General features: G+C 35.7%; 1 protein-coding gene across 4 annotated transcripts in view; it reads left to right on the top strand.

Annotated features, from left to right (window-relative positions):
- The window catches only part of ESCO1 (establishment of sister chromatid cohesion N-acetyltransferase 1), a 73,515-nt gene that overhangs the window by 11,785 nt on the left and 36,039 nt on the right, over window positions 1-25,691 (top strand). For 2 of the 4 annotated variants that reach the window (XR_001429447.3, XM_015066576.3), the window contains exons 2-5: window positions 9,866-9,983; window positions 13,054-13,323; window positions 22,636-22,738; window positions 22,978-25,114. Coding sequence is in view for 3 of the 4 variants with exons in the window: in XM_015066576.3 (XP_014922062.1) it covers window positions 23,564-25,114 (1,551 nt within the window). In the remaining variant the exon portion in view is untranslated. Of the gene's footprint in view, window positions 1-781; window positions 9,984-13,053; window positions 13,324-22,635; window positions 22,739-22,977; window positions 25,115-25,691 lie in introns of those variants that run through there. The other 2 variants (XM_053206252.1, XM_015066577.3) reach the window with 2 other exon arrangements.

Here is a 25,691-nt window from a genome sequence, read left to right as displayed (position 1 = left end):
TGCAGAAATGATTTGGAGCGTTCATTATAGTGGAGGACATACATTATATAAGCATACTTCCTATATAACTGATAAATCCTGTATTAGAGGTATAATAAATATTTGTGCATTGAGTAAAGTGCTTGTTGGGAACATAAAAAAGAAGGCACTGTTCCTCCCTTGAGGAACTGACTTTTGTTCCTGAGTACATGATATTTACATATCTGGTGTGAGTTTTGTTTGTTTGTTTTAAATTATTTTTTTATGGGGGTGCCGGGCTGGCTTAGTTGGTTGAGCATGCAACTCCTGATTTTAGGATTGTAAGTTCAGACCCCATGTTGGGCATAGAACTTACTTAAAAAAAAGTAAGTTATTTTTTATGTACTGTATTTAATATGAAAATGCTTCCACTTGTTAGGTATTGATTTTGCTACTTTGTGAAGAGAAAAACTTGTTATTTATCAGTAAGTTATATTTAAAAGCCAATTAGTACTATATCAGATTTAATTGTAACTTTAAAAAGAACTTTTTTTAAAAGTTTTTTTAGTGTTTTTTTATTTATGAGAGAGAGAGAGAACATGAGCAGGGGAGGGGCAGAGTAAGGGAGACAAAGAATCTGAGGCAGTCTCCAGGCTCTGAGGTGTCAGCACAGAGCCCGATGTGGGGTTTGAACCCACCAGCCGTGAGATCATGACCTGAGCTGAAGTTGGATGCTTAACCGACTGAGCTACCCAGGCGCCCCAATATTTGTAGCTTCTTAAAAAGATCTCCAACCCTGAAAGCCTCATAAATTTTTTTTTTTTTTTTTTTTGCCAAATGGGTTTTTAAATGTGCATTTAGTATAATGCATAGTTTAAGATAGTAAAGTTTGATAAGTTTGGGCATATGGACACTGTGGAGCTAACACTCCAAGATAAAGGACATTTCCATCACCCCCAAAAGGTCTCTTGGAATGTATTCAGGTATGTTCCTGACTCCCGGTAATCACTGTTGTGTTTTGTTATTATAGATGAGTTTTGCCTCTTCTAGAACCGCATATAAGTGGGATTATGCAGTGTTTGACTTCCTTCCCTTAACATAATGATTTTTAAAAATTTCGTTCATGTTGCATAAACAACATGCTTATGTTTGTTTTTTTCTCCTAAGTATTCCATTGCATGAAAATACCACAGTTTATTTTTATATACTAGTAATTGATGCAGGGAGTTGCATCCACATTTTGGCTATTATGTGTAAAACTAATAGAAACATTTTTATATAGGTCTTTTTGTGGTCATATGCTTTTATTGTTTTTTCATATGTTTTTATTTTGGGTGGTAAATATTTAGGACTGGAATTTGAGTCACAGGGTACATGAAATTTCACTTTATAAGAAAGTACCAAATTTCCTAAGTGTTTATTTTATTTCATCCCAGCAGCATGTTCTTAGAGTTCTATATTCCACAACCTCACAAATACTGGATTTTGTCAGTCTTTTAAATTTTAGCCATTTTAGTGTGTTTGTGGTGGTGTCTCATTGTGTTTTTAATTTGCATTTTTCTGATGACTGATGTAAAATACTTTGTGAGATCCTTATTGGCCATTTGTAAATTATCTTTGTGAGGTATATATTCAATTTTGCACATTTTAAAATTTGGTGGTTTGTCTAAATGTGTCTATTTCTAGACTTTTTGTTCCATTGATTTGCCTTTTTTCACATTTTACACTCTTTATTATAGCTTTCATCTCTGTCATTTTCTCCCCCCTCCCCCTTTTTAAATTTAAATTTTAGTTAACATACAGTGCAGTATTGGTTTCAGGAGTAGAACTCAGTGATTCATTACTTACATACAACACCCAGTGCTCATCACAACAAGTGCCCTTCTTAGTACCCATCACCCATCTCACCCCTCTCCCATCTCACCCCTCTCCCATCAACCTATAGTTTTTTCTCTATCATTAGGAGTCTCGTGGTTTGTTTCCCTCTCTTCTCTCCGCACCTTCCCACATGTTCATCTGTTTTGTTTCTTAAATTCCACGTAAGAGTGAAATCATTGGGTATCTGTCTTTCTCTGATTGACTATGTTCTAGCTCCATCCACGTTGTTGCAAATGGCAGGGTTTCTTTTTGACGGCTGAGTAATATTCTGTTGTATATATACACCACATCTATCCATTTATCAGTCAGTGGACATTTGGGCTCTCTCCACAGTTTGGCTATTGTTGATAATGCTGCTATAAACACTGGGGTGCATGTACCCCTTCAAATCTGTATTTTAAAATCTTTTGGGGAAATACCTAACAGTGCAGTTGTTGGATCGCAGGATAGTTCTTTTTAGTTTCTTTTTAATTTTTTTAAAAGTTTGTTTATTCATTTTGAGAGAGACAGAGAGCAAGCGAGAGAGAGGGAGAGAGAGAGAATCTGAAGCAGGCTCCCAGCCATCAGCACAGAGCCCAACTCAGGGCTTGAAACCATGAAATGCGAGGTCATGACCTGAGCCGAAACCAAGAGTCAGTCGCTCAACCGACTGAGCCACCCAGGCTCCACTATTTTTGGTTTCTTGAAGAACCTCCATAGTGTTCTCCAGAGTGGCTGTACCAGTTTGTATTCCCAACAGTGCAAGAGGGTTTCCCTTTGCATCCTGTCAACACCTGTTGTTTGTTGTGTTGTTAATTTTAGCAATTGTGACAGGTATCAGGTGGTATCTCATTGTGTTTTTGGTTTGTATTTACTTAGTGATGATTGATGTTGAGTATCTTTTCCTATGTCTGTTAGCCATCTGGATGTCTTCTTTGGAAAAGTGTGTGTTCATGTCTTCTGCCCGTTTCTTAACTGGGTTATTTGCTTTTTGGGTATTGAGTGTGATTATATTATAGTAAATTTTATTATATATTATAAGATGTAGGTTTTTTTGTTAGAAACTTTTTACAAGATTGAAGAATTTTATTGTTGGGGTCAAGATAAATCAGGTTCTAGCTTTTTTTGATTTTATTCTAGAACCCTTAAATTTGTTAGTATTTCTGTTTGTCTTTAACCTTTTGCTGATTTAGGGAACATTTTGATCTATTCATGAATGGATGGATGGATGCTATTGCCCCTATTTATTTATTTAACCTTCTGTTTTTTATGACTATAGTCATAGAAATGATCATGACTTCTTCAATACTAGGCACAAATCCAAGATGGTGACTGTAAGTCAAGGGCAATCAGATTTTTTTTTTCCTCTTGTGAAAATTCCACTTCTTCCAAGTGCATCTTACACTTTGTGTTACATAGGTATAATGTAATGCCTGCTCTGTGTTCTGCCAGTTCTAAAGGATATAGAAATTGTAATTGGATGGTTTGTTAATAACAAGCATGAAGTTCTCAAGATAGAAACACAGGTCTCTGTGATTAGCAAAGCCCCCTTTGCCCCTTTTAGTGTTCATGGAGAAACCCAGGAAAAATGAAAAACTGGAAGCCTTGGATTGATACTTAATTCCTTCCTTTAGAAGCTACTCCACAGGGAGCAGCTAGTTTACAGAGACTTTGCTACTGAAGAATGAGAGACATGGTAGTAGAAGGATGTAAATAGCTACTTCTTAAAGTTAGTGTTGTTCTTCTCTCTATGGATTTTGGACCACTATACAGGCTTGAGAAGTTTGGACGAAATGGACAAATTCCTGGAAAGAAACTGAGTCAAGAATATAACTCCGATACAAAAACTAGACAAGGACATCACAAGTAAAAGAAAGTACAGATCAATATTTCTTATTACACAAAAAATCCTCAACTACATACATACATACTGAATCAAAGAGCATATAAAAAGAATTATGCACCATGATGAAGTGGGATTTATCCCAGCAGTGCAAAGTTGGCTCAGCATATGACAAAGTAATACACTAGGTTAAAAGAATAAAGGGGGAAAAACTCACATGATCACCTTAGCAGATGTAGAGAAACCATTTAACAAAATCCAGCGCCCTTCATGATTAAAAACACTCAACAAATGAAGATTAGAACAGCATCTGTGAAAAGCCTGTCTCTAACATTATACTTGATGGTGAAAGACTGAAGGTTTTACTCTTAAGTTCAGAAATAAGACAAGAATGTTTGCTTTTGCCACCTTTATTCAACATTGTGCTGGAGGTTCTAGCCAGGGCAGTTAGGCAAGAAAAAGAAATAAAGACATCCAGATTGGGAAGGAATAAAATAATTTTTGTTTGCAGATGACATGACCTTAGATAAAGAAAATTCTAAGGAATCCACAAAAAAAGCCCAAAGCTTGTTAGTACTAATATATGAATTCAACAAGGTTATATGTTACAAGATCATTGTACAAAAATCAGTTGTATTTAATTCTAGACATGAACCATCTAAAAAGGAAATTAAGAAAAAAATTCCTTTTATAATATAATCAAAAGGAATAAAGTACTTAGGAATAGATTTAACAAACGTATAAGACTTGTGCACTGAAAATTCTAAAACATATTTTGAAAAATTAAGGATGACTTAAATAAGTGAAAAACTATTTGTGTTCAAGAATTAGAAGACTTCATATTAAGATGATAGTATTCCTCAAAATGATCTACAGATTCAGCGCAATCCCTATCAAAATCCTAGCGACATTTTTGCAGAAATTGCTAAAATTAGTATTGTATAGCCAAAACAATCTTGAAAAAGAAAAAAACAAAGCTGAGAGACTCACACTTCCTCATTTCAAAACTTAACTACAAAAGGACCCAAGAGTATACGATGAGGGAAATGACAATCTCCAATAAATGTTGATGGGAAAACTGGATAGCCACATACAAAAGAATGAAACTGGAACTCTATCTTAAATTATACACAAAAATTAACTCAAAATGGATTAAGGACTTGAGTGCAAGACCTGAAACCATGAAACTCCTGAACATAGGTGGTGAGCTTTTTGACATAAGTCTTGGTGATGATGTTGTTAATCTACACTAATAGAAAAAGCAACAAAAGCAAAAATAAACAAGTGGGACTACATCATACTAAGAACGGCTTCTGCATTGGCAAAAGAAACCATCAGCAAAATGAAAAGGCAGCCTACTGAATGGAAGAAAATATTGGCAAATTATGTGTCTGATGAGTGTTTAATATCCAAAATATATAAACAATCCAATTAAAAATGGGCAGAGGTTCTGAATAGACATTTTTTCAGAGAAGACATGGCCAATAGGTACATGGGAAGATACTCAACATTGCTAATCCCCAGGAAAGTGCAAATCAAAACCACAGTGAAATATCACCTTACACCTGTTAGAATGATTATTATCAAAAAGACAAGAAATAACAAATGTTGGCAAGGATGTGGAGAAAAGGAAACACTTGTTCAGTGAGGATGGGTACAGCCAGCATTGAAAACAGTGTGAAGGTTCTTTAAAAAATAAAAAACAGAACCCAACAATACTTTGGGTATTTATCTGGAGAAAACAAAAAATTTCAAAAAGATATATGCACCCATGTTCATTGTGGCATTACTTACAATAGCCAAGATAAGGAAACAATATGTCCATCGATGAATGGATGAAGAAAATGTATATATACAATGTCCTGTATACACAATGTATATACAGTGGTTTTTACTCAGCCATAAAAAAATGAAATCTTAACCATTTGTGACAACATGGATGGACCTTGAGGGCATTATGCTAAGTGAAATAAGTTAGAGGAAGGCAAATACTACATAATCTGACTGAAATGCAGAATCTACAAACAAAAATAAAAAACTAAGCTCATAGATACAGAATGGATTGGTGGTTGCCAGAGGTGGGGGGGGTGGGTGAAATGAGTAAAGGGGAAGAGGATTAAAAAGTACAAACTTCCAGTTATAAAATAAGTAAGTCATGGCAATGTAATATACAGCATGGTGACTATAGCTGATAATGTACATTTGGAAATTGCTAAGAGAGTAGATCTTAAAAATCTTCATAAGAAAAAAGATTTTGGTAACTATGTATGGTGACACATTAACTAGGCTTATTGTGGTGATCATGTAGTAATGTATACAAATAATGCATTGTTTTGTTATATACCTGAAACTAACACAATAGTTCGATTATATCTCAACTGGAAAAAATTTACTTCAGAGCTACAGTAACTAAGACTTTGTGGTACTGACATAACCTGATATAGATCAGTGAACAGAATACAGAGTCCAGAATTAAACCCATATGATTATGGGCAATTGATTTTTGATAGGATTACCAAGACAATTCAGTAGGTAAAGAATGGTCTTTAACAAATGGTGCTGTGACAGTTGGATATTCACCTGCAAAGAATGAAGGTTTTACTCCTACCTTGTACCATATGTAAAATTAACTCAAGATGGAATGGAGATGTAAATGTAAGGTAAAACTGTAAAACTCATAGAAGCAAACAGATCTAAATCTTACGGTTTTGGATTAGGTAGTGGTTTCTTAGATATGACACATAATCACAAACAACCAAAGAAAAATAGATTCGTTGGACATAACCTTAAAGACTTGTGCATCGAAGGACTCTATCAAGAAAATGAAAAGATAAATAACAGAATTGGAGAAAATAGCTGTAAGCCATGCATCTGCTAAGTCTCATATCCAGATAAAGAACTGTTACAACTCAATAATAAAAAGAAAAATGACCTAATTTAAAAAATGAGGAGGGGTGCCTGGGTGGCTCAGTTGGTTAAGTGTCCAACTTCGGGTCAGGTCATGTTCTCTGGGTCGTGGGTTTGAGCCCCATGTTGGCTTCAGTGCTGACAGCTTAGAGCCTGGAGCCTGCTTCAGACTCTGTGTCTTCTTCTCTCTCTGCCCCTCCCCAACTTGCGCTCCATCTCTGTCTGTCTCTCAAAAATAAATAAAAATGTTAAAAAAATTAAAATTAAAAAATATAAAAAATGAGGAAAGGATTTGAATATACATTTCTCCAGAAAAGAAATACAAATGGCCAATAAAGTCATGAAGAGATTCTCACCTGATTAGTCATTAGGAAGATGCAAATCAAAAGTACAATGCGATCACCACTTCACACCTAAAAGGATGACTAAAGTTAAAAAAGATGGTAATAAATGCTGACAAGGATGTGGAGAAATTTGAACCCTCATTCTTGGCTGCTGGAGATGTAAAATGATACAGCTGATTTGGACAACAATCTCTAAAGTTAAATACAGAGTTACCATATGGTCCATAAGTCATACTTCTTGGTATATAACCAAGAGACTTGAAACCTGTGTTCACACAAAAACTCATTAGAATTGTTCATAGCATTATTCATGATAGCCAAAAAGTAGGAACAATCTGTCAAACATTCATCAACTGATACTAAACAAAATGGTATATTTGTGCTACAGAATAGTATTCAGCCATAAAAAAACAAACAAACCAGGCATTACTGATACATGCTATAATGTTATTTGAACTTTGAAAACATGTTAAGTGAAAGAAGCCAGTCACAAGATGCCACGTTTTGTGATTCCATTTATATGAAACATTTAGAATAGTTAGATCCAGAGACACAGAAAGTAGATTTGTAGTTGCCAGGGGCTGGAAGAAGAGGAGAATGGTGAATGACTTTTAATGAGCCATGATTTTTTTGAAGTCATGAATATATTCTGGAATTCGATACTGGCAATTCTTACACATTCTGAATATACTAAAACCTACAGGGGCGCCTGGGTGGGTCACTTGGATGAGCATCTGACCCTTGATTTTGGCTCAGGTCATAATCCTTGGGTTGTGGGATTGAGCCCTGTGTATTGGGCTCTGCGCTGAATGTGGAGCTTGCTTAAGATTTTCTCTTTCTCTTTCTGCAACTGTCCCCTGCTTGTACTCAACGTGCTTTCTTTAACAAACCAACACAACTCCTCCCCCCCCGCCCCCACTAAATTGTACACTATAAAGAGGTGAATTTTATGGAAAGGAATTCTATCTCAATTCTGTTAAGTTTTTAAAAAAATGATTTTAGAGTTAAAATATATTGGATGATATACAATCCAAATATTTTTTCTTCTCTATTTAAAAATTAAATTTTTTATTAGAATGCACACATGCTCACACATGGGAGCTGGGGAGGGGCAGAGAGAGAGGAAGAGAAAGAATCTTAAGCAGGCTCCATTCCCAGCATGGAGCCTGACATGGGGCTTGATCTCTTAACCCTGAGACCATGATCTGAGCCGAAATCAAAGATGCTTAACCAACTGAGCTGTCCAGGCGCCTCTTACACATTTTAATATAATCAAATGTCTTATTTTACTTACTTATTTCAAGTTTATGTATTTATTTTGAGAGAGAGTGCACACAGCAGAGAGGGGCAGAGAGGAGAGACAGAATCCCAAGCAGGCTCTCCCCATCTGCACAGAGCCCAGTGTGGGGCTTGAACTCCCATTCCGCAAGATCATGATCTGAGTTGAGATCAAGAGTTGGACGCTTAACCAGCTGAGCCACCAGGCACCCTCATAATCAAATATTAATGATTAAAACTTGAGTACATTTTATTATGAAGTACTTGTGGGAAATTGGATGTACTCTTAAAATTCTCAGTTACTTTGTATCATGTCTTGTAAAATTGCTGTAGTAAAATATAAATGTTATTTTCGGTTTTTTGAAGTGGTCATTTTATATAAAGTTTAATTTTTGTTTTACTTCGATATTGGTTTCATTAGGATTATATTAATAAGTTAGCTCTGTGTTGCAGGAGTAGTATTATCAATTTGTTAACAGATGAGAGGATACATTTCAGTTCTTGATGCAAGATTTTATTTAGGGGTTAAAAAGAAAGGGGGATTTATTAAGTTGTATGATGCTATAGTGATGATTTAGCACGAAAGGGAAACTAAAATTGAAGTGGTCCTTAGAACACTAAATGAGTGGTTGACAGTTACTGTAGAGTTGTATATCAGTTTATCCCTTTTCTAAGGCAGGTCCCAACTGTCGAATGTATTAAGGTATTTAGAATTTGGGAGGAAGAGATGTAAAAGGAGATAATTCATCATTTTAAAAATTATAATTCTTAGTGGTAAAATAATAAAGGAATATAAATGAGCTTTATTATTTTTTTGTTATTATTATACTTCTGGGGTTTAATCTTTGGTAAGTTTGGAGCTTCTCAGAAAATAAAAATTAAGTACGATATGTGTTAGCTATTCCTGTATAAGAAATTGTTCTAGGAAACCAATTTGATGATAAATTATATTTTTAAAAAAAGGATAAGAGAAAGAAACTGCTCTAGAACTCAATGGCTTAATTATTCTTGAGTTAATTCTTGTTAATATTTAGTTAATTAATAGTTAATTATTCTTGATCACATATCTGTAGAGCAGCTATGGGTTAGGTGACTTAGGTTAGGCTTGCCTGGGCAGCTTTGGGTGTGGGTGGTCTTTATATCTCACTGTGGGTTGGGCTTAGCACCTCATGTGGAGTTAGGCTCACTTCTCCTCTTTGTGTTTATTCTGGGGTCTAGGCTGAAGGGTTGCCTTCATCTACCCGGTGAAACTCTTTTCATGGTGATGGCAGAGGTGCAAGAGGGCAAGCCCTGCTGCACAAAGAAATTTCAAACCACTGTTTGCATCATTTCTGCTAATGTTTCATCAGTCAAAGCAAGTTAGATGGCTAAGGCTATGGGTGCAGGGAAGTATACTCTGCTCACCATGAGGCCAAAGGAAGGCATGTGGCCAGGCTCAGCATCAGTTGGGAAGGAAAATATACTCCTTCTATGGAGCGAAGGTTTGGAGACAGTGATTATATTTGAAGATAAACCTAATCTATTATATCTAATCTATTAAAAATGAGGTATGTGATGCTTTGCATTGTCATTAGGCAGTTGTTTTATCTAGCTTAGTCTTAAGTTGTTTTAATAGATCAATTAGTAGATAATAGTATTTTTTTATTCTCATGTGTTTTAATAGATTGTTTTATTTTAGTTATAGGATTTTTTTAAGATTAATTCCCAAACACAAGAAGTTATTAGAAGCATCATTTATTGGAAATATCATCATTCAATTTAAAGAAACAGTGACATGTGATTTCTGTCTCAATAAGGTAAGTGGCTTATACTTTCATAAATTAGTGCCTTCCGATATGAATTAGTGTGCCAAATATACTTTCTATTTTCAAAGAAATATAACTTATATTTTAATTTTTTGACTAGGATATACGTCTACATAGAAAACATTTGAGTAGGTGTATAGTGAAAAGTAAGCTTTTTTACACTTCTGACACTTGGTTTTGTAGTTTTCTTTCCCAGAAAGCTTTACTATTATATTTATTATTATATATATTATTAATAATTATTAATAATATATAATATTATTTCCATACCTATTATATACATAAGTAAGCATATGTTTCTATACATTTCCTTTCTCCTACTCTTCTAAAAAGCAGCTATTTTTACCCTGTTCAACATCTTGCTTTTTTTGGTTTAACAGTGTTTTTTGATTGTAGGTGTAGATCCATATCAGTTACTTACAGCACTGTTTTTTGGACAACTTTATTATAGTTTATATACAGTAAATTTCACTCTCAACCTGTACAATTTGGTGGATTTTGACAGATGTACACATTGTTAGAACCACCATTACAGTCAAGACACAGAAGATTTCTGTCACTTCCAAAAGTCTGTTTCTCCCTCTATCCCTGACCCTAGGCAGTGACTCATTTACATTCTATTACTGTAGTTTACAGTTGACCCTTGAACAACATGACTGGTTCCACTTATATGCAGGTTTTTTTTAGTAAATACATTGAAAAATTTTTTTGAGATTTGTGGCGCTTCAAAAAAACCCAGATGAACTATGTAGCCTAGAAATATTGAAAACATTAACAAAAAGGAGTCTCGTGAATGCATAAAATATATGTAAGTTATTTTATTATTTACTATCATAAAATATTGATATGTTATAAAAAGTTAAAATTTATTAAAACGTGCACGCACACACACATACATTGTATCATTTGCTGTCAAAAGAAATGTAAACAAACAGAGATGCAGTATTAAATCATAACTGCATAAATACTGTATTACTGTAATAATTTTGTAGGCACCTCATGTTCCTGTTGTGGTGAGCTCAAGTGTTTGAGTCTGCTTTAAACATCGTGTGATGCTAATCATCTCTGTGTGATTAGTCTCTCCAGTTAAGTTACGTATTACAGTAAAAAATGATCTCGATGGTTCTTGCATATTTTTCATCGTGTTTAGTGCAATACTGTAAACTTTGAATAACACCATGGGACCCATACTGAGTGCTACTAGTGATGCTGAAAGTGCTCCCAAGAAGCAAGGAGAAGTCATGACATAAGAAAAAATTGAATTGTTTGATGAGTACCATTGATTTGAGGCCTGCAGCTACAGTTGCCCTCCAGTTCAAGATAAATGAATTTAGTGTAAGGACCATTGTAGGAAAAGAAAAGGAAATTCGTGAAGCTGTTGCTGTAGTTATGCCGGAAGGCATAAAACCTTGTACCTTTTGAAATAACCTTTTTATCTTGTATTGAAAATGCAGCTTTTATGTGGGTGCAGGATTGCTATAAGAAAGGCATACCTATAGACTCTATCTAATATGATCTGAGAAAACGCAAAGTCATTATATGACAACTTAAAGCAAAAGGAAGGTGAAGATTCTAAAGCTGGAGAATTTAATGGCCAGCAAAGGATGGCTTAATAATTTTTGAAAGAGGTTTGATTTTTAAAATGTCAAGACAATGGGAGAAGCTGCTTCTGCCAACCAGGAGGCAGCAGATAAGTTATCAGATGCCATTAAGAAAATCACAGAGGAGAAAGGGTATCTGCCTGAACAGGTTTTTTAATGCAGACAAAAATGTCTTATTCTGGAAAAGAAAAATACCAACAAAGGACATTTATTACTAAGGAAGAGAAATGAGCTTCAGGATTTAAGGCAGGAAGGGATAGGCTAACTCGTTTGTTTTGTGCAAATGCAGTTTGGTTTATGATCAGGACTCTCCTTACCTATAAAGCTGCTAATCTCCAGATCTTGAAGGGAAAAGAGAAACACTAGCTGCTGGACTTTTTTTTTTTTTTTTAAAGTGATCTCTACATCCAACATGAGGCTCAAACTCACAGCCCAAGATCAAGAGTCTCGTGCTCTACTGACTGAGCCAGCTAGGTGCCCCAGACTTTTGGTTTACAACAAAAAGGCCTGCCTGGATAATGAGAACCCTTTTTCTGGTTTGGTTCCATCAATACTTTGTCCCTTAAGTCAGGAAGTACCTTGATAGTAAGATACTGCTCTTTAAAGTTCTTTTGATCTTAGACAGTGTGCCTGGACACCCAGAACCTCCTGAGTTCAACACCAGAGGCATCAAAGTGGTCTGCTTGTCCCTAAACACAACATCTCTGATTCAGCCTCTAGATCAGCCTCTAGGACCTTTAAGGCTCATCACACATGATACTCTATATACAGAATATTTAATGCTGTGGAAAAGAACCCTAATAGAACATCATGAAAGTCTGGAAGGATCACATCATTGAAGATGCCATTGTTGTTTATAGAAAAAGCCATGAAAACTATCAAGCCTGAAACAGTAAATTCCTGTGGGAAAAAAATGTGTCCAGAAGTTGCGCATGACTTCATAGAATTTACAACAGAGCCAATCAAGGAAATCATGAAAGACATTGTAGATATGGCAAAAATGGTGGGGAGTGTGAAGGGTTTTAAGATATGGATCTTGGAGAAATTGAAGAGCTAATAGATGCTACACAAGAGGAGTTAACAGCTGACTTGTTAACAGAAGATAAACACATCTGAACCAATGCCAGAAAATGAAGATGTGGAAACAGTGCTGGAAAACAGATTGACATTAGACAGTTTGGTAGAAGCATTCCAGTTATTCAAGACTGCTTTTGACTTCTTATAGGATGTGGACCTTTCTATGATACAGGTACTGAAACTAAAGCAAATGGTAGAAGAAGGATTGGTATTGTATAGAAACATTTTTAAAGAGATGAGAAAACAAAAATGTCAGGCAGAAATTAGTGTATTGCTGTAAAGTTACACCAAGTGTGCATGCCTTTACTGCCTTCCCTTTCACCTTCACCTCTTCTGCTGTCCTTGAGACACCAAGACCAACCCCTCCTCTTCCTCCTCCTCAGCCTACTCATTGTGAAGAGTGAAAACAAGGATGAAGACATTTATGATGACCCACTTCCATTTAATCAATAGTAAATAATCATCATGGCATACAGTTAATAAACTTATCTGTTGTATGTTTGTCTTCCTGTGAAAATCTAATAACTTGTGGCAAGAACTGTATGAGACATTTTTCTTTCATCATCATCATCATTGCTTAAGTATTCATCGTATAGAAAATCATGTACAAGACTTGTATGGAAGTGGATAGCTTATCCTTACATAGGCATAAGGTGAGTGATATTTAATATGAAATTAATAATATGTTTTCTTACTGTTTTATAACTTTGCTTTCAAAGAATTACGTTATGTACTATATGCTTCTCTTATAATTGGAGAAACTGTATATTAGCCTATCATCACAAGTAAGTGATTTTTTAAAAAATGTGTTTGCAGTGTTCTGATATGATTGTAATACTGTATGACATAAAAATTGTATAATGATTCATTAGTGTATATGCTAGGCCAGCCTGAAGCAGCTGATCAGTTATGCTAGGCTACTGTAAAGCAATTATATTGCTGCCTCATTAGTACACGAATTGTTATACCTGTAAATAAGTAGGAATTTCTTTTTCACATTATCTTTTCATTTTTGATGTCTAGTGTTAGTGATAGCACATAACATTTACAGTGTTTTGTATCACTTAGGACAATATTGATGTAGGTTCTGACAGATGATTCATCTTGTAAAAGGATGTAAACATATCAATAAATGCAGTACTGTAAATTTATTTTCTTAACATTTTCTTTTCTCTAGTTTTATTGTAAGAGTACGGTATATAATACATACATATAACACAAAATATGTGTTAATTAACTATTATTGGTAAGGCTTCTCATCAACAGTAGGCTATATTAGTAGTTAAGTTTTGGGGTAGTCAGAAGTTATATGCAGATTCTTGACTGCACTGGGATTTGGCACTCCAACCCCTGTGGTGTTCAAGGGTCAACTATAGTCTACTTTTTCTAGAATTTCAAGTGGAATCCAACATAATGTACTCTCTGGGTCATGCTTTTTTCACTCACCATAATGGTTGTGAGGTTCATCATGTTGTTCCAGAAGTTTGTTCTTTCTTTTGTAATTTTCTATTATATATTGATATATCAGTCCATTCACATGACCTTTGGTGGTTTTTTTTTTCCCTTCAGATTTTGGTTATTGTGCATAAAGCTGCTTTGAAGATTTTAGACCATGGGTTTTTACATGGTCATATGTAGAATGAATAGGATTCTTGCCTAGAAACCATCTTTGTCTACCTCAAAGATTTTGCCTTTGTTTTCTTCTTGAACTTTATAGTTTTGTACTCATTTCTGTGATCAATCTCAAATTATTTTTGTGGGTTGTGTGAGGTAAGGTTTGATGTTTTTTTTTTTTCCCTTCTTTTCTATTTAGATATCCAGTAGTTCCAGCATCATTTTTTCAGCCTTTGTTTCCCCATGGATTTGTGTTGGCACTTCTGCCAAAATCAATTGATCATAAATGTATGGGTCTATTTTTGGATTCTCTATTCTATTGATCTCTGCTTCCTTTATCAGTATTACAGTGCCTTGATTACTGTAGATTTGTAAGTCTTGAAATTGGGTAGTTATCGGTATTCAAGAAAATCTTTCTTAAAAAAGGCTTTGATCATAGTATATAGTTTCTACATTTCCATGTAAGGTTTAAAATCAGGTTGCCAATTTCTTTATAAAAAGACTGGGAATTTTGCTTGGACTTCAGTTGACGTGATTGCATGGTATTCTGTTGGGTGTATATAATTACATCAATTATGTAAGTAGCTTATACTGATGCCTGTTGGAGTGTTCAGTCTATTGATACAGTGTTGACAATTAATTTTATATTTATTTGTGTCTTTGAGCACTGGTGCATGTGTATCTGTTCTATAAAGTGGTGGAAATGGAATTGTTTGAAATTTAACATTTATAATTTTGATAGATACTGCTTGATTGTCTTGCATAGACATTGAATTATATGCAAGAATGTGAGACTACCTGTCACAAACCTTTGCCAAGACTGTGTTCTTAAACTTCCTGATCTTTGGCCTGATAGTTGAAAATTGGTATTTTGTCTTGGTTCTAGCTTACATTATTATGTTACTATCATACCAACCATGTGTGGTTTCTTTCCTGTGAATACATTATGGTGATTACTGTTTCTTTTTCTTGCCGGAGTATTTCCCCAATTTCGTCTCTCAAACCTGTCTTCTGAATTTTGTGACAGGGTTTGAAAGTCTTTCCCACTGTGAAAATAAATATTATAATTTCCTACATTTAATCTGTTTATGTTTTAGTTCTTAATTAATTTTTAATGGTTAAATGTTTTCTGGACAATACCTCACTCTTAACCATAATTGCCCAGATGGTTTCCTAATTGTCTTGACACCAACCGTGTTATTTATTTATTAACTAAAAAAAAAAAATTTTTTTAATGTTCATTTAGTTTTGAGAGAGACAGAGACAGAGACAAAGACAAGAGTGTGAACAGGGAAGGGACAGAGAGATAGGGAAACACAGAATCTGAAGCAGACTCCGGGCTCTGAGCTGTCAGCACAGAACCTGACATGGGACTCAAACCCATGGACTGAGAGATGGTGACCTGAACTGAAGTCAGGCGTTTAACTGACTGAGCCACCCAGGAGCTTCTGTCTGTCTGTCTATCTATCTATCATCTAAATTTTAGTTAGTTAAATACAGTCCAATATTGGTTTCAGGAGTACAACTCAGTGACTCATCACTTATATAAAACACCCAGGGCCCATCGTAACAAGTGCCCTTCTTAGTACCCATCACCTATCTACTCCTCTCCCACCCACCTCCCTCCATCAACCTATAGTTCTCTATCATTAGGAGTCTCTTGTGATTTGTTTCCCTCTCTTCTCTCCCCCCTCCCCTTCCCATGTGTTCATCTGTTCATTTTTTTTAATGTTTGTTTATTTTTTGAGAAAGAGAGCGTGAGTGGGGGAGGAGCAGAGAGAGGGGGGAGACAGAATCCAAAGCACACTTTAGGCTCTGAGCTGTCAGCACAGAGCCCAACACAGGGCTCGAACTCACTAACCCCAAGATCATGACCTGAGCTGAAGTTGGATGCTTAACCAACTGAGCCACCCAGGCATCCCTCATCTGTTTTGTTTCTTAAATTCCATGTATGAGTGAAATCATATGTTATTTATCTTTCTTTGATGGACTTACTTTATTTAACATACTATGTTCTAGCTCCATCCACGTCGTTGCAAATAGCAAGGTTTCTTCTTTTTGATGGCTGAGTAATATTCCATTTAATGTATACACCACATCTTCTTCTTTTTTTTCCCCACCTTCATTTTTTTTATTCTGGGCATGTGCTTTGCTGTATCTGGACTTCTGGCATTGCAAGCAGTACTCAGTGCTCAGTACTCAGTTATGTGAAGATTGGAGCTGTTTCCTCTGGGATAATGGATTGTTTCTTAGCATTGAATAATTGGAAGGAAGTATAAGGTCATGGAATTCTAAACCATCCCCTTCCTATCCCTCCAGTCTGACGCTAGATGATGGTTTCAGCACCTTGAACTTTCCCCCTCACTGAATTATATACATAATCCAGCTCCTCACATGTTGTGGAGTTTTTAGGATTGCCAGGTGAAATGTATGACTTTTATCTTCTTCATTTCTTTTGGTAATGCTGAGACCATGGGAAGAACATTTAAAATCCATGTTCATTTTATGTAGAAGTTCAAGAAGTTCACATTTAATATACATTTTCTTTGCACAGTCTTTATATGCAGAGCTGATTCCTAGTACTTTCAGGCCTCATACCATCTATTTTTATAACATCTGTACCTGGGTAAGGAAACAGCTTAGCACTGGTATGTTACTGTAAATCACTAGGGGAAGTGGAGGTCGTTGTGAAATAGGATTCAAACTGAGTAGGTACTTGGAACATTAAAGTTCAGAATACTTAGTTTGGGGGGGGAAGACCATAGGTGCGTAATAAATTATGTACAGTCCATCTCTATTTTTCTGCTTTACATCCAATTACCAGTGATATTTTCCTCCCTTACATGCATTTACTTTAATAACCACCCTCATGTGTTTGTGCCTGTCCTTGAAAATATATTTACCCTTGTAAAATATGTAGCAAACTGAAACATAGAAATACACAGAGATATTCAACATAGTATACAAAGTATTACTGAACAACTCAATGAATTAAAAAAAAATCCAAAAAACTTAGTAACTACTGTCCAGACCAAGATAGAGAATATTAACACCACAGAAATCTGTACTGTGCTCCATCTCAATTTTTACCTCCTACAGAGATAATTACTATATGACTTCTATTAACATTGATTGGTCTTTCTTTCTTTCTTTCTTTCTTTCTTTCTTTCTTTCTAAATTTAAACAAGTTGGATCTTCCTGTGTTTAATTTTTCTTATCTGGTTTCTCTCATTCAACATTGTAGTTATGAGGTCACCTTTTGTTATATACAACAGCATTTTGTTCTTTATTCATTTCTGAATAGTATTCTAGCATATAAATTTATTTATTGAATCTAGTTTCAGTTTTTGGCTATTGCGAATAATGCTGCTAGGAACATTCTTGTACTTGGATATAGTCATTTCAGTTTAAAAGTTAGCAATGGTTGGAATTGCAGGGCCATAGCTTAGGTCTATGTTCTGCTTTAAAAACATTTTTTTTACAGAGAGAGACAGAGCATGAGCGGGGGAGGGGCAGAGAGAGACAGGGAGACACAGAATCCGAACCAGGCTCCAGGCTCTGAGCTGTCAGCACAGAGCCCGACACGGGGCTCGAACTCATAGACCATGAGATCATGACCTGAGCTGAAGTCGGACGCTTAGCTGACTGAGCCACCCAGGCGCCCCCTATGTTCTGCTTTAGTAGATACTGTCAAAGAGTTTTTCAAAATGTTTGTACCAATATAAAGACCAAAAGCAGTGCTTAAGACTTTTTGTTGCCCCAACATCTTCTTTAAAAAAAAAAAACATTTTTTTTTAATGTTTATTTATTTTCGAGAGAGACAGAGACAGAATGTGAGTGGGTTAGGTGCAGAGAGAGAGGGAGACACAGAATCCGAGCAGGCTCCAGGCTCTGAGCTGTCAGCACAGAGCCCGACACGGGGCTTGAACTCACGAGCTGACTGAGCCACCCAGATGCCCCAGCACCACATCTTTATCCATTCATGAGTCAGTGGAGATTTGGGCTCTCTCCTCAGTTTGGCTATTGTTGATAATGCCACCCTAAACCTTGGGTTGCATACACCCCTTCAAATCTGTATTTTTGTATCCTTTGGATAAATACCTAACAATGCAGGTGTTGGATCGTAGGGTAGTTCTATTTTTAGTTTCTTGAGGAACCTCAGTGCTGTTCTCCAGAGTGACTGCACCAGTTTTCATTCCCACCGGCAGCCCAAGAGGTTTCCCCTTTCTGTGCATTCTCGTCAGCACCTGTTTTTTCTTGTGTGGTTAATTTTAGCCATTGTGACAGGTATCAGGTGGTATCTCATTGTGGTTTTGATTGGTATTTACCTAGTGATGAATGATGATGAGCATCTCTTACTGTGTCTGTTAGCTGTCTGGATGTCTTCTCTGGAAACGAGTCTATCCATATCTTCTGCCCATTTCTTAACTGGATTATTTGTTTTGTGGGTGTTGAGTTTTGGTAAGTTCTTTATAGATTTTAGATACTATCCCTTCATCACATATATCAATTTGCAAATATCTTCTCCCATTCTTTAGGCTGCCTTTTAGTTTTATTGATTGTTTCCTTTGCTGTATAGAAGCCTGTTATCTTGATGAAGCCCCAGTAGTTCATGTTAGCTCTTGTTTCCCTTGCCTTTGGTGACACACCAAATGTTGAATCTTATTTTCATTAATTTGAAAGTAATTAGATTCATACTACCTTTGTATGTAATAACTTGCTTCATGCACTTGGGCCTATTTTTGGCGCAAATCTTGCATTACTCTCCTGTTTATTGATGTGTGGGAACTAAATTGTTTTTCTTTTTTAAAAACTTTTTTTTTTAATGTTTATTCATTTTTTGAGAGACAGAGCATGTGTGGGGAAGGAACAGAGAGAGAGGGAGAACACAGAATCTGAAGCAGGCTCCAGGCTCTGAACTGACAGCACAGAGCCCGATGCAGGGCTCGAACTCACAAACCATGAGATCATGACCTGAGCCGAAGTCGGATGCTCAACGGACTGAGCCACCCAGGTGTCCCGGAACTAAATTGTTAATTATTACAACTAAGTGGCACAAATCTACACCCATTACTTTTTTTTTTTTTTAAGTGTTTGGAATTCTTTTTTTTATTTTTAAGTTAATTTTTTGAGAGAGAGAGCACAAGTGGGGCAAGGGCAGAGAGAAGGAGAGACTGAATCCAAAGCAGGCTCCATGCCATCGTTGCAGAGCTGGATGCAGGGCTCAATCTCACAAACTGCGATTTCATGACCTGAGCCGAGATCAAGAGTTACTGCCCAACTGGGTCACCCAGGTGCCCCATACACCGCATTACTTTCTTTTTTTTTTTTTTTTTTGTTTATTTTTTGAGAGAGAGAGAGGGACAGAGTGTGAGTGGGGGAGGGGCAGACAGAGAGAGGGAGACAGAGAATCCAAAGCAGGCTCCAGGCTCCGAGCTGTCAAAACAGAGCCCTATGTGGGGCTCAGACTCACAAGCTGTGAGATCATGACCTGAGCTGAAGTCAGAAGCTCAACTGACTGAGCCACCCAGGCACCCCATACCCTATTACTTTCTAAGTTGATTTGTGTATGTGTGTTGTTATAAACTGGTATGTGATATTTTCTTCTATTAGGTATTTCAGCTAATTGTTATTTAAAACTTTTTATTTAAAATTTTTTTATTCACCTTAATGAATTCACATACTAATAATTTTTTTCTTTTTTTGCCCTGCAAGTAATAATTTGCATGTATAATGTATACATGGTCAAGATTTTTTCCCAGTCCCTAGAAGCTTGAGGGACATCTTTTTCTCCTCATGATATACTTTATAACATTCTTTTTAAATCCATTGTGCTAGGTGCTCTGGGCCCTTTTAATCTGGCAACTCATTTCTTTCTCTTTTTTTAATTATTAAAAAAAATTTTTTTAATGTTTATTTTTGAGAGACAGTGAGTGCAAGGGGGGGAGGGGCAGAGAGCGTGGGAGACACTGAATCTGAAGCAGGCTCTAGGCTCTGAGCTGTCAGCCCAGAGCCCAACACAGGGCTTGAGCCCACGAACTGTGAGATCATGACCTGAGCTGAAGTCGGATGCTTAACTAAACCATCCAGGCGCCCCTGTTTTTCTTTTTTCTTTTTTTTGGGGGGGGGGTGGATGGAGGGATGAGGAGATTATCCTGGTTTTTCCAGGTGGCCCAAGGGTTCTTTTTTTATTATTATTTTTTAAATTTATATCCAAGTTAGCATATAGTACAACAGTGATTTCAGTAGATTCCTTAATGCCCCTTACCCATTTAGCCCATCCCCCTCCCACAACCCCTCCAGTAACCCTTTGTTCTCCATATTTAAGAATCTCTCATGTTTTGTCCCCCTCCCTGTTTTTATATTTTTGTTTCGCTTCCCTTGTGTTCATCTGTTCTGTGTCTTAAAGTCCTCATACGAGTGAAGTCATATGATATTTGTCTTTCTCTAATTTCACTTAGCATAATACCCTCTAGTTCCATCCACATAGTTGCAAATGGCAAGATTTCATTCTTTTTGATTGCTGAGTAATATATACATATATTCATGCTTCTGCATGTCGCTGTCCAGTTTTCCCAACACCATTTGCTGAAGAGACTTTTTTCCATTGGATATTCTTTCCTGCTTTGTCAAAGATTATTTGGCCATACGTTTGTGGGTCCATTTCTGGGTTGTCTATTCTATTCCATTGATCTATATGTCTGTTCTTGTGCCAGTACCATACTGTCTTGATGATTACAGCTTTGGTAACACATCTTGAAGTCTGGGATTGTGATGCCTCCAGCTTTGGTTTTCTTTTTCAAGATTGCTTTGGCTATTCAGGCTCTTTTTTAGTTTCATACAAATTTTAGGGTGGTTTGTTTTAGCTCTGTGAAGAATGCTGGTGTTATTTTGATACAGATTGCCTTTTAATTTTCTTCTTATATTTTGTCTCCTATTTGCCATATCTGTCTTTTTTGTTTGACTTTATATGAGATCTTCTTACTGTGATCTTCTAATGCTTTTATTGACTTTTTAAATTCTTTGGTAGTTTTAATTTTCATGTGTTCCTTTTTTTTTTTTTTTTACTGTGAATGTTCTTGTATATTTGTTTCATGGATGGATTGGCTTATTTTTAGTTTTTGGCTCTGCATAGTTTGTTTTTGCCAAGCCATTTATTTCGTTTTTTCATTTTAAGGTTTTTCTTATGTATGTGGTTATTCTTGTTTATTTGGTCAGGGTTACAAGTGAGACACTAAAAACTGATTTGAAAGTTTTGTGTGTTTGGATGGTGGACGGGCTGGTAGTTTCTTGACTGTAGGGTGTGAGAGACAGAGAGAGGGTGCTTGTGCTTATGGACTATGGACTACTACAGACTGCAGGTCCTATCAGTATTTTTTTTGTATCTTTTATCTCTAGGCCTGTCAAATTCATTAGAAAACCATCTTCCCGGAAGGTACAGTCTTGGCTGCCTCCTCTAGGAGTCTCTTGAGTAGGCAAAAGAGAAGTTTAGGTGTAGGGAGTGGGTTTCAGCAATCACTGTGTGTACTCCTACTTATTCCTTCTATTGTCAGTATGATACTTCTTCCCTCAGCTGTCCTGAGTCCCCAGACCAAAGACCTTTCATTATACTCTTTCTAGACATATATACTACAGTCTTTAAGGATGCAGGGGTGGACAGTCTTCTGGGTGCTAGTAATTGGAATGGCAGTCTTGGAATCTTTCTGTGTTTTTGAGTTCTTTTTTCATCCTCATCTCTGGTGGAGCCTGATACTTCCAATTACTGAGTTTTTGGGGATTCTGTGGTTTTAAGTAGAGCTACTTCTCAGTTTCCCCATTTCTAGCTTAGGATTCAAGTTTTCTTGAGTCTGGAAGTTACTATTTATCATTCTTTGCAGCTTACATATTTTTTCACCATTTGCTCTTTTATTTATTCTTTGGATTTGTTGTTTTGTCTTGTTTTAATCTATTGCTTTTTTAAAGTAGGTTTTACATGAGAGTAGAGGTAAATGTGTGTTTAAACCTGCCTTTTCAATTGTATATCGGTGTTTTTCTGTGTACAAGTAGTTATTTATGTGCACTCTTTTTCTTCAAAATAGGATTTTACTTTACCACTTTAACCTATTATATGTACATATTATGAATTGCATTTTTATTTTTAAACTTTTTTCCTACAGCATAAAATTGATAGTTTACCTCAGGTTAGAAATACTAAAGTTATTGGTATGTATAAAGTGAATTCTGAAGACTAATGGTAAGACAGGGTAAAATTGTGGAGTGTTGTATATAATGAGTGGTGAATGAATAATTTGCATATTTCCTTTGCACCTTTTAAACATTTTAAAATACACTTTCTTTTCCCCCCTCCTTAGGTGCTGTGTAATGTGTTAAGAGGATATTTTAAGGAATGATTTTGTCAAATTTTCATGAGTTATGGTGGCTGAAAGATCAGTTCTATCTTGTGGGAAAAGAATTGTAAGTAATATCAAGGAATAAACTGATATTCGACTATTGTGTATTTATATAAGACAAGTCATTGATTACTTGTAAGAATGTAGTTGGGATACTTTTTTCTATTAACTTTAAATTTATAGATTAATTAAAAAGGAGAAGTTAGATTTTACATAAATCAGATTATTTTTTGTATAGTATTAGCATTGCCATATTTCTTGGATTGTACAAAATTTAATTTTATTTTTTTTTTAATTTTTCAGAAATGGCAGCACAAAAGGAAATCTATATTAATAGAGTATTTTATTAAACTAAAAAGGTTAGATAAGAACTTTAAACTAACAGTCTCAGCAAACAAGGAGAGAAACCTACTAGCTGTAAGACATGTTTCAAATGAATCGAAGTCCAGTAACTGTAGACTTCAGAAGAAAAAAGTTTTCAAAATCTTTGTCAAAACAGGTCAGTGATAAATAACTCCTCCAGTAATAGGGCTAGGCCTGAAAACCATAATTAACTGAAAAATTAACAAAACAGTTTGAACCTGAATTAAGTTTTTTTCATAAAAAATTTTAAAAATATCAAATTAGAATTAAATTTTCCTCAGATTTCTATTGCCTTGCCCAAAAGTAAAGCAAATATCTTTTAGCCTTCATACCAGCTTTTCTCATGTCCTAGGGATGACTGAAACCTTATTTGAAGCAAACTAGTATTTTTGTTGAAAATGTACATCAGCCTCAAAGTTGATTTTTAAGACCTTCTCAGAATAATACTAGACATTCAGCATTCACACCTACCAGGACACAAACATCCTCTCAAATACTACTGAGAAAAGGAGGACCTTACTCAGGAATGATGTCCATTCAGGAGAAATCAAAAGAAAATTCCTCCAGTGTTATTAAAAAACGTGAAGATAAGAATTTAGAAACACAAATTCAAGGTTCTCAAACGAATCTGGCAAAAAAATCAGGCCCAAAGGAAACTATCAAATCACTGGTTAAATCTTCTAGTGAGAGTAAAATAAATCAATCTGAATTAGGAACATGCATGAGTACAAGGTCAGCAAAAGCAGCATCCAATGATAAAAAAGCTAGCAAGTCCATTAATAAAAATATGGTGACTGTGAAGGGACATTCACAACAAGAATCTACAAAAAAGAAAAAATTACCTCAGAAAAAGTCAGTGCATGGAACTCCTAAATCAAATGAACAGTTTAACCGGAGGTCACAGAGACTTCAACAGTTAACAGAAGTTTCAACAAGGTCTCTGCGTAATAGAGAAATTCAGGGTCAAGTTCAAGCAGCTAAACAGAGTTTGCCACCAAGAAAAGAGCACTGTAACAATACTCAAAGTAAATCTAATAAAGTTAAAACAAGTCAAAAACATGTGAAAAGAAAAGTACCGGAAATAAAGTCTGACACTAAAGAGGATGAAAATCTAGTAATTAATGAAGTAATAAATTCCCCCAAAGGAAAAAAACGCAAAGTAGAGCATCAGACAGCTTACACTTGTAATTCTCAGTGCATAAAAGGATCTGAAAAGGGTCTTCAGAAGAATACTAGAAAAGAGGAAACAAAATCTGTGCCTGTAACTTCTGAGATAAAAAGATCAAAAATGGTTACTTCAGCAGTCTCTAAAAAGAATGAGATGAAGAAGTCAGTTCATACGCAAGTGAATACTAGTGCAAAATCCCAAAAAAGTCCACAGCCATCAGTGCCTGAACAAAGTGTAGATAATGAGCTGGAGCAAGCGGGAAAGAGCAAACGGGGTAGTATTCTCCAGCTCTGTGAAGAAATTGCTGGTGAAATTGAGTCAGATACTGTAGAGGTAAAAAAGGAATCTTTACAAATGGAAAGTGTAAAGGAGGAGAAGCCTACAGAAATAAACTTGGAAGAGACTAATAATGAAAGACAAATACTTCATCAGAAGGAAACAAATCAGGATGTTCAATGCAATCGTTTCTTTCCCAGTAGAAAAACAAAGCCTGTGAAATGTATATTAAATGGAATAAACAGCTCAACTAAAAAGAACTCCAACTGGACTAAAATTAAACTCTCAAAATTTAACTCTGTGCAGCAAAATAAGTTGGACTCTCAAGTTTCCCCTAAATTGGGCTTAATACGAACCAGTTTTTCACTACCAGCCTTAGAAATGCATCATCCAGCAACTCAGAGTACAGTTTTAGGGACAAAACCACATGATGACAAAAATATAGGTTGCCAGCAGGAAGAAACTAAAGAAATTAATTCTGAAGAAGTTAAAGTTAATGATGTTACAGTTGAAATTAATAAAACTACAAAAAGGGCTTCTGAAAATTGTCATTTGGATAATCAGATAAAACCACCTCCTGACCCACCGTTGGATAACCAGATGAAAGATTCTTTTGAATCAACACCAGATAAGGTAATTTATTTTTATTATGAACAGTAGAGTTGCAGGAGTACCTTCTTATTAAATAAGTTTTACAATGTATTTTAGCTTAAGAATCAAGTTGTAAAAGACAGGAATCATTTGTTAAGGTAGCCTATTCAATTTTAACTCAGTCTCGTAGTGAGTGAGACGACTAACTCGACTCCTTTAGAGGTCTCACATTCGTGTAAATGCTTCTCATTGCTTTCTTATTTTCACTTTTCATTTTTATTTTATGTGAAGCATAAACCTGTTGAATTCTGGCTTTTTTTTTTTTTTTTGTATTTTTTTGAGTATAATTGACACACCATGTTATATTTGTTTCTGGTGTACAACATAGTGATTCAGTATCTCTTTATGTTCTGCTTTGCTCACCACAAGTTTAGTTATCACCTGTTACCATGCAATGCTATTATAATATTGTTGATTATATTCCCTATGCTCTACTTTTTATTCCCATGACTTCTTCATTCCATAATTGGAAACCTGTATCTCCCACTGCCCTTTACTCATTTTGCCCTTTCCCATACCCCTTAGCTTTTCTTTTTCATTTAACACACCGATTTGCTTT

This window comes from Acinonyx jubatus, chromosome D3, assembly GCF_027475565.1.
Source record: "Acinonyx jubatus isolate Ajub_Pintada_27869175 chromosome D3, VMU_Ajub_asm_v1.0, whole genome shotgun sequence".
NCBI lineage: Eukaryota > Metazoa > Chordata > Mammalia > Carnivora > Felidae > Acinonyx > Acinonyx jubatus.
Note: the sequence above shows the minus strand (reverse complement) of the source record. Positions and strands in the feature narration are given on the sequence as shown.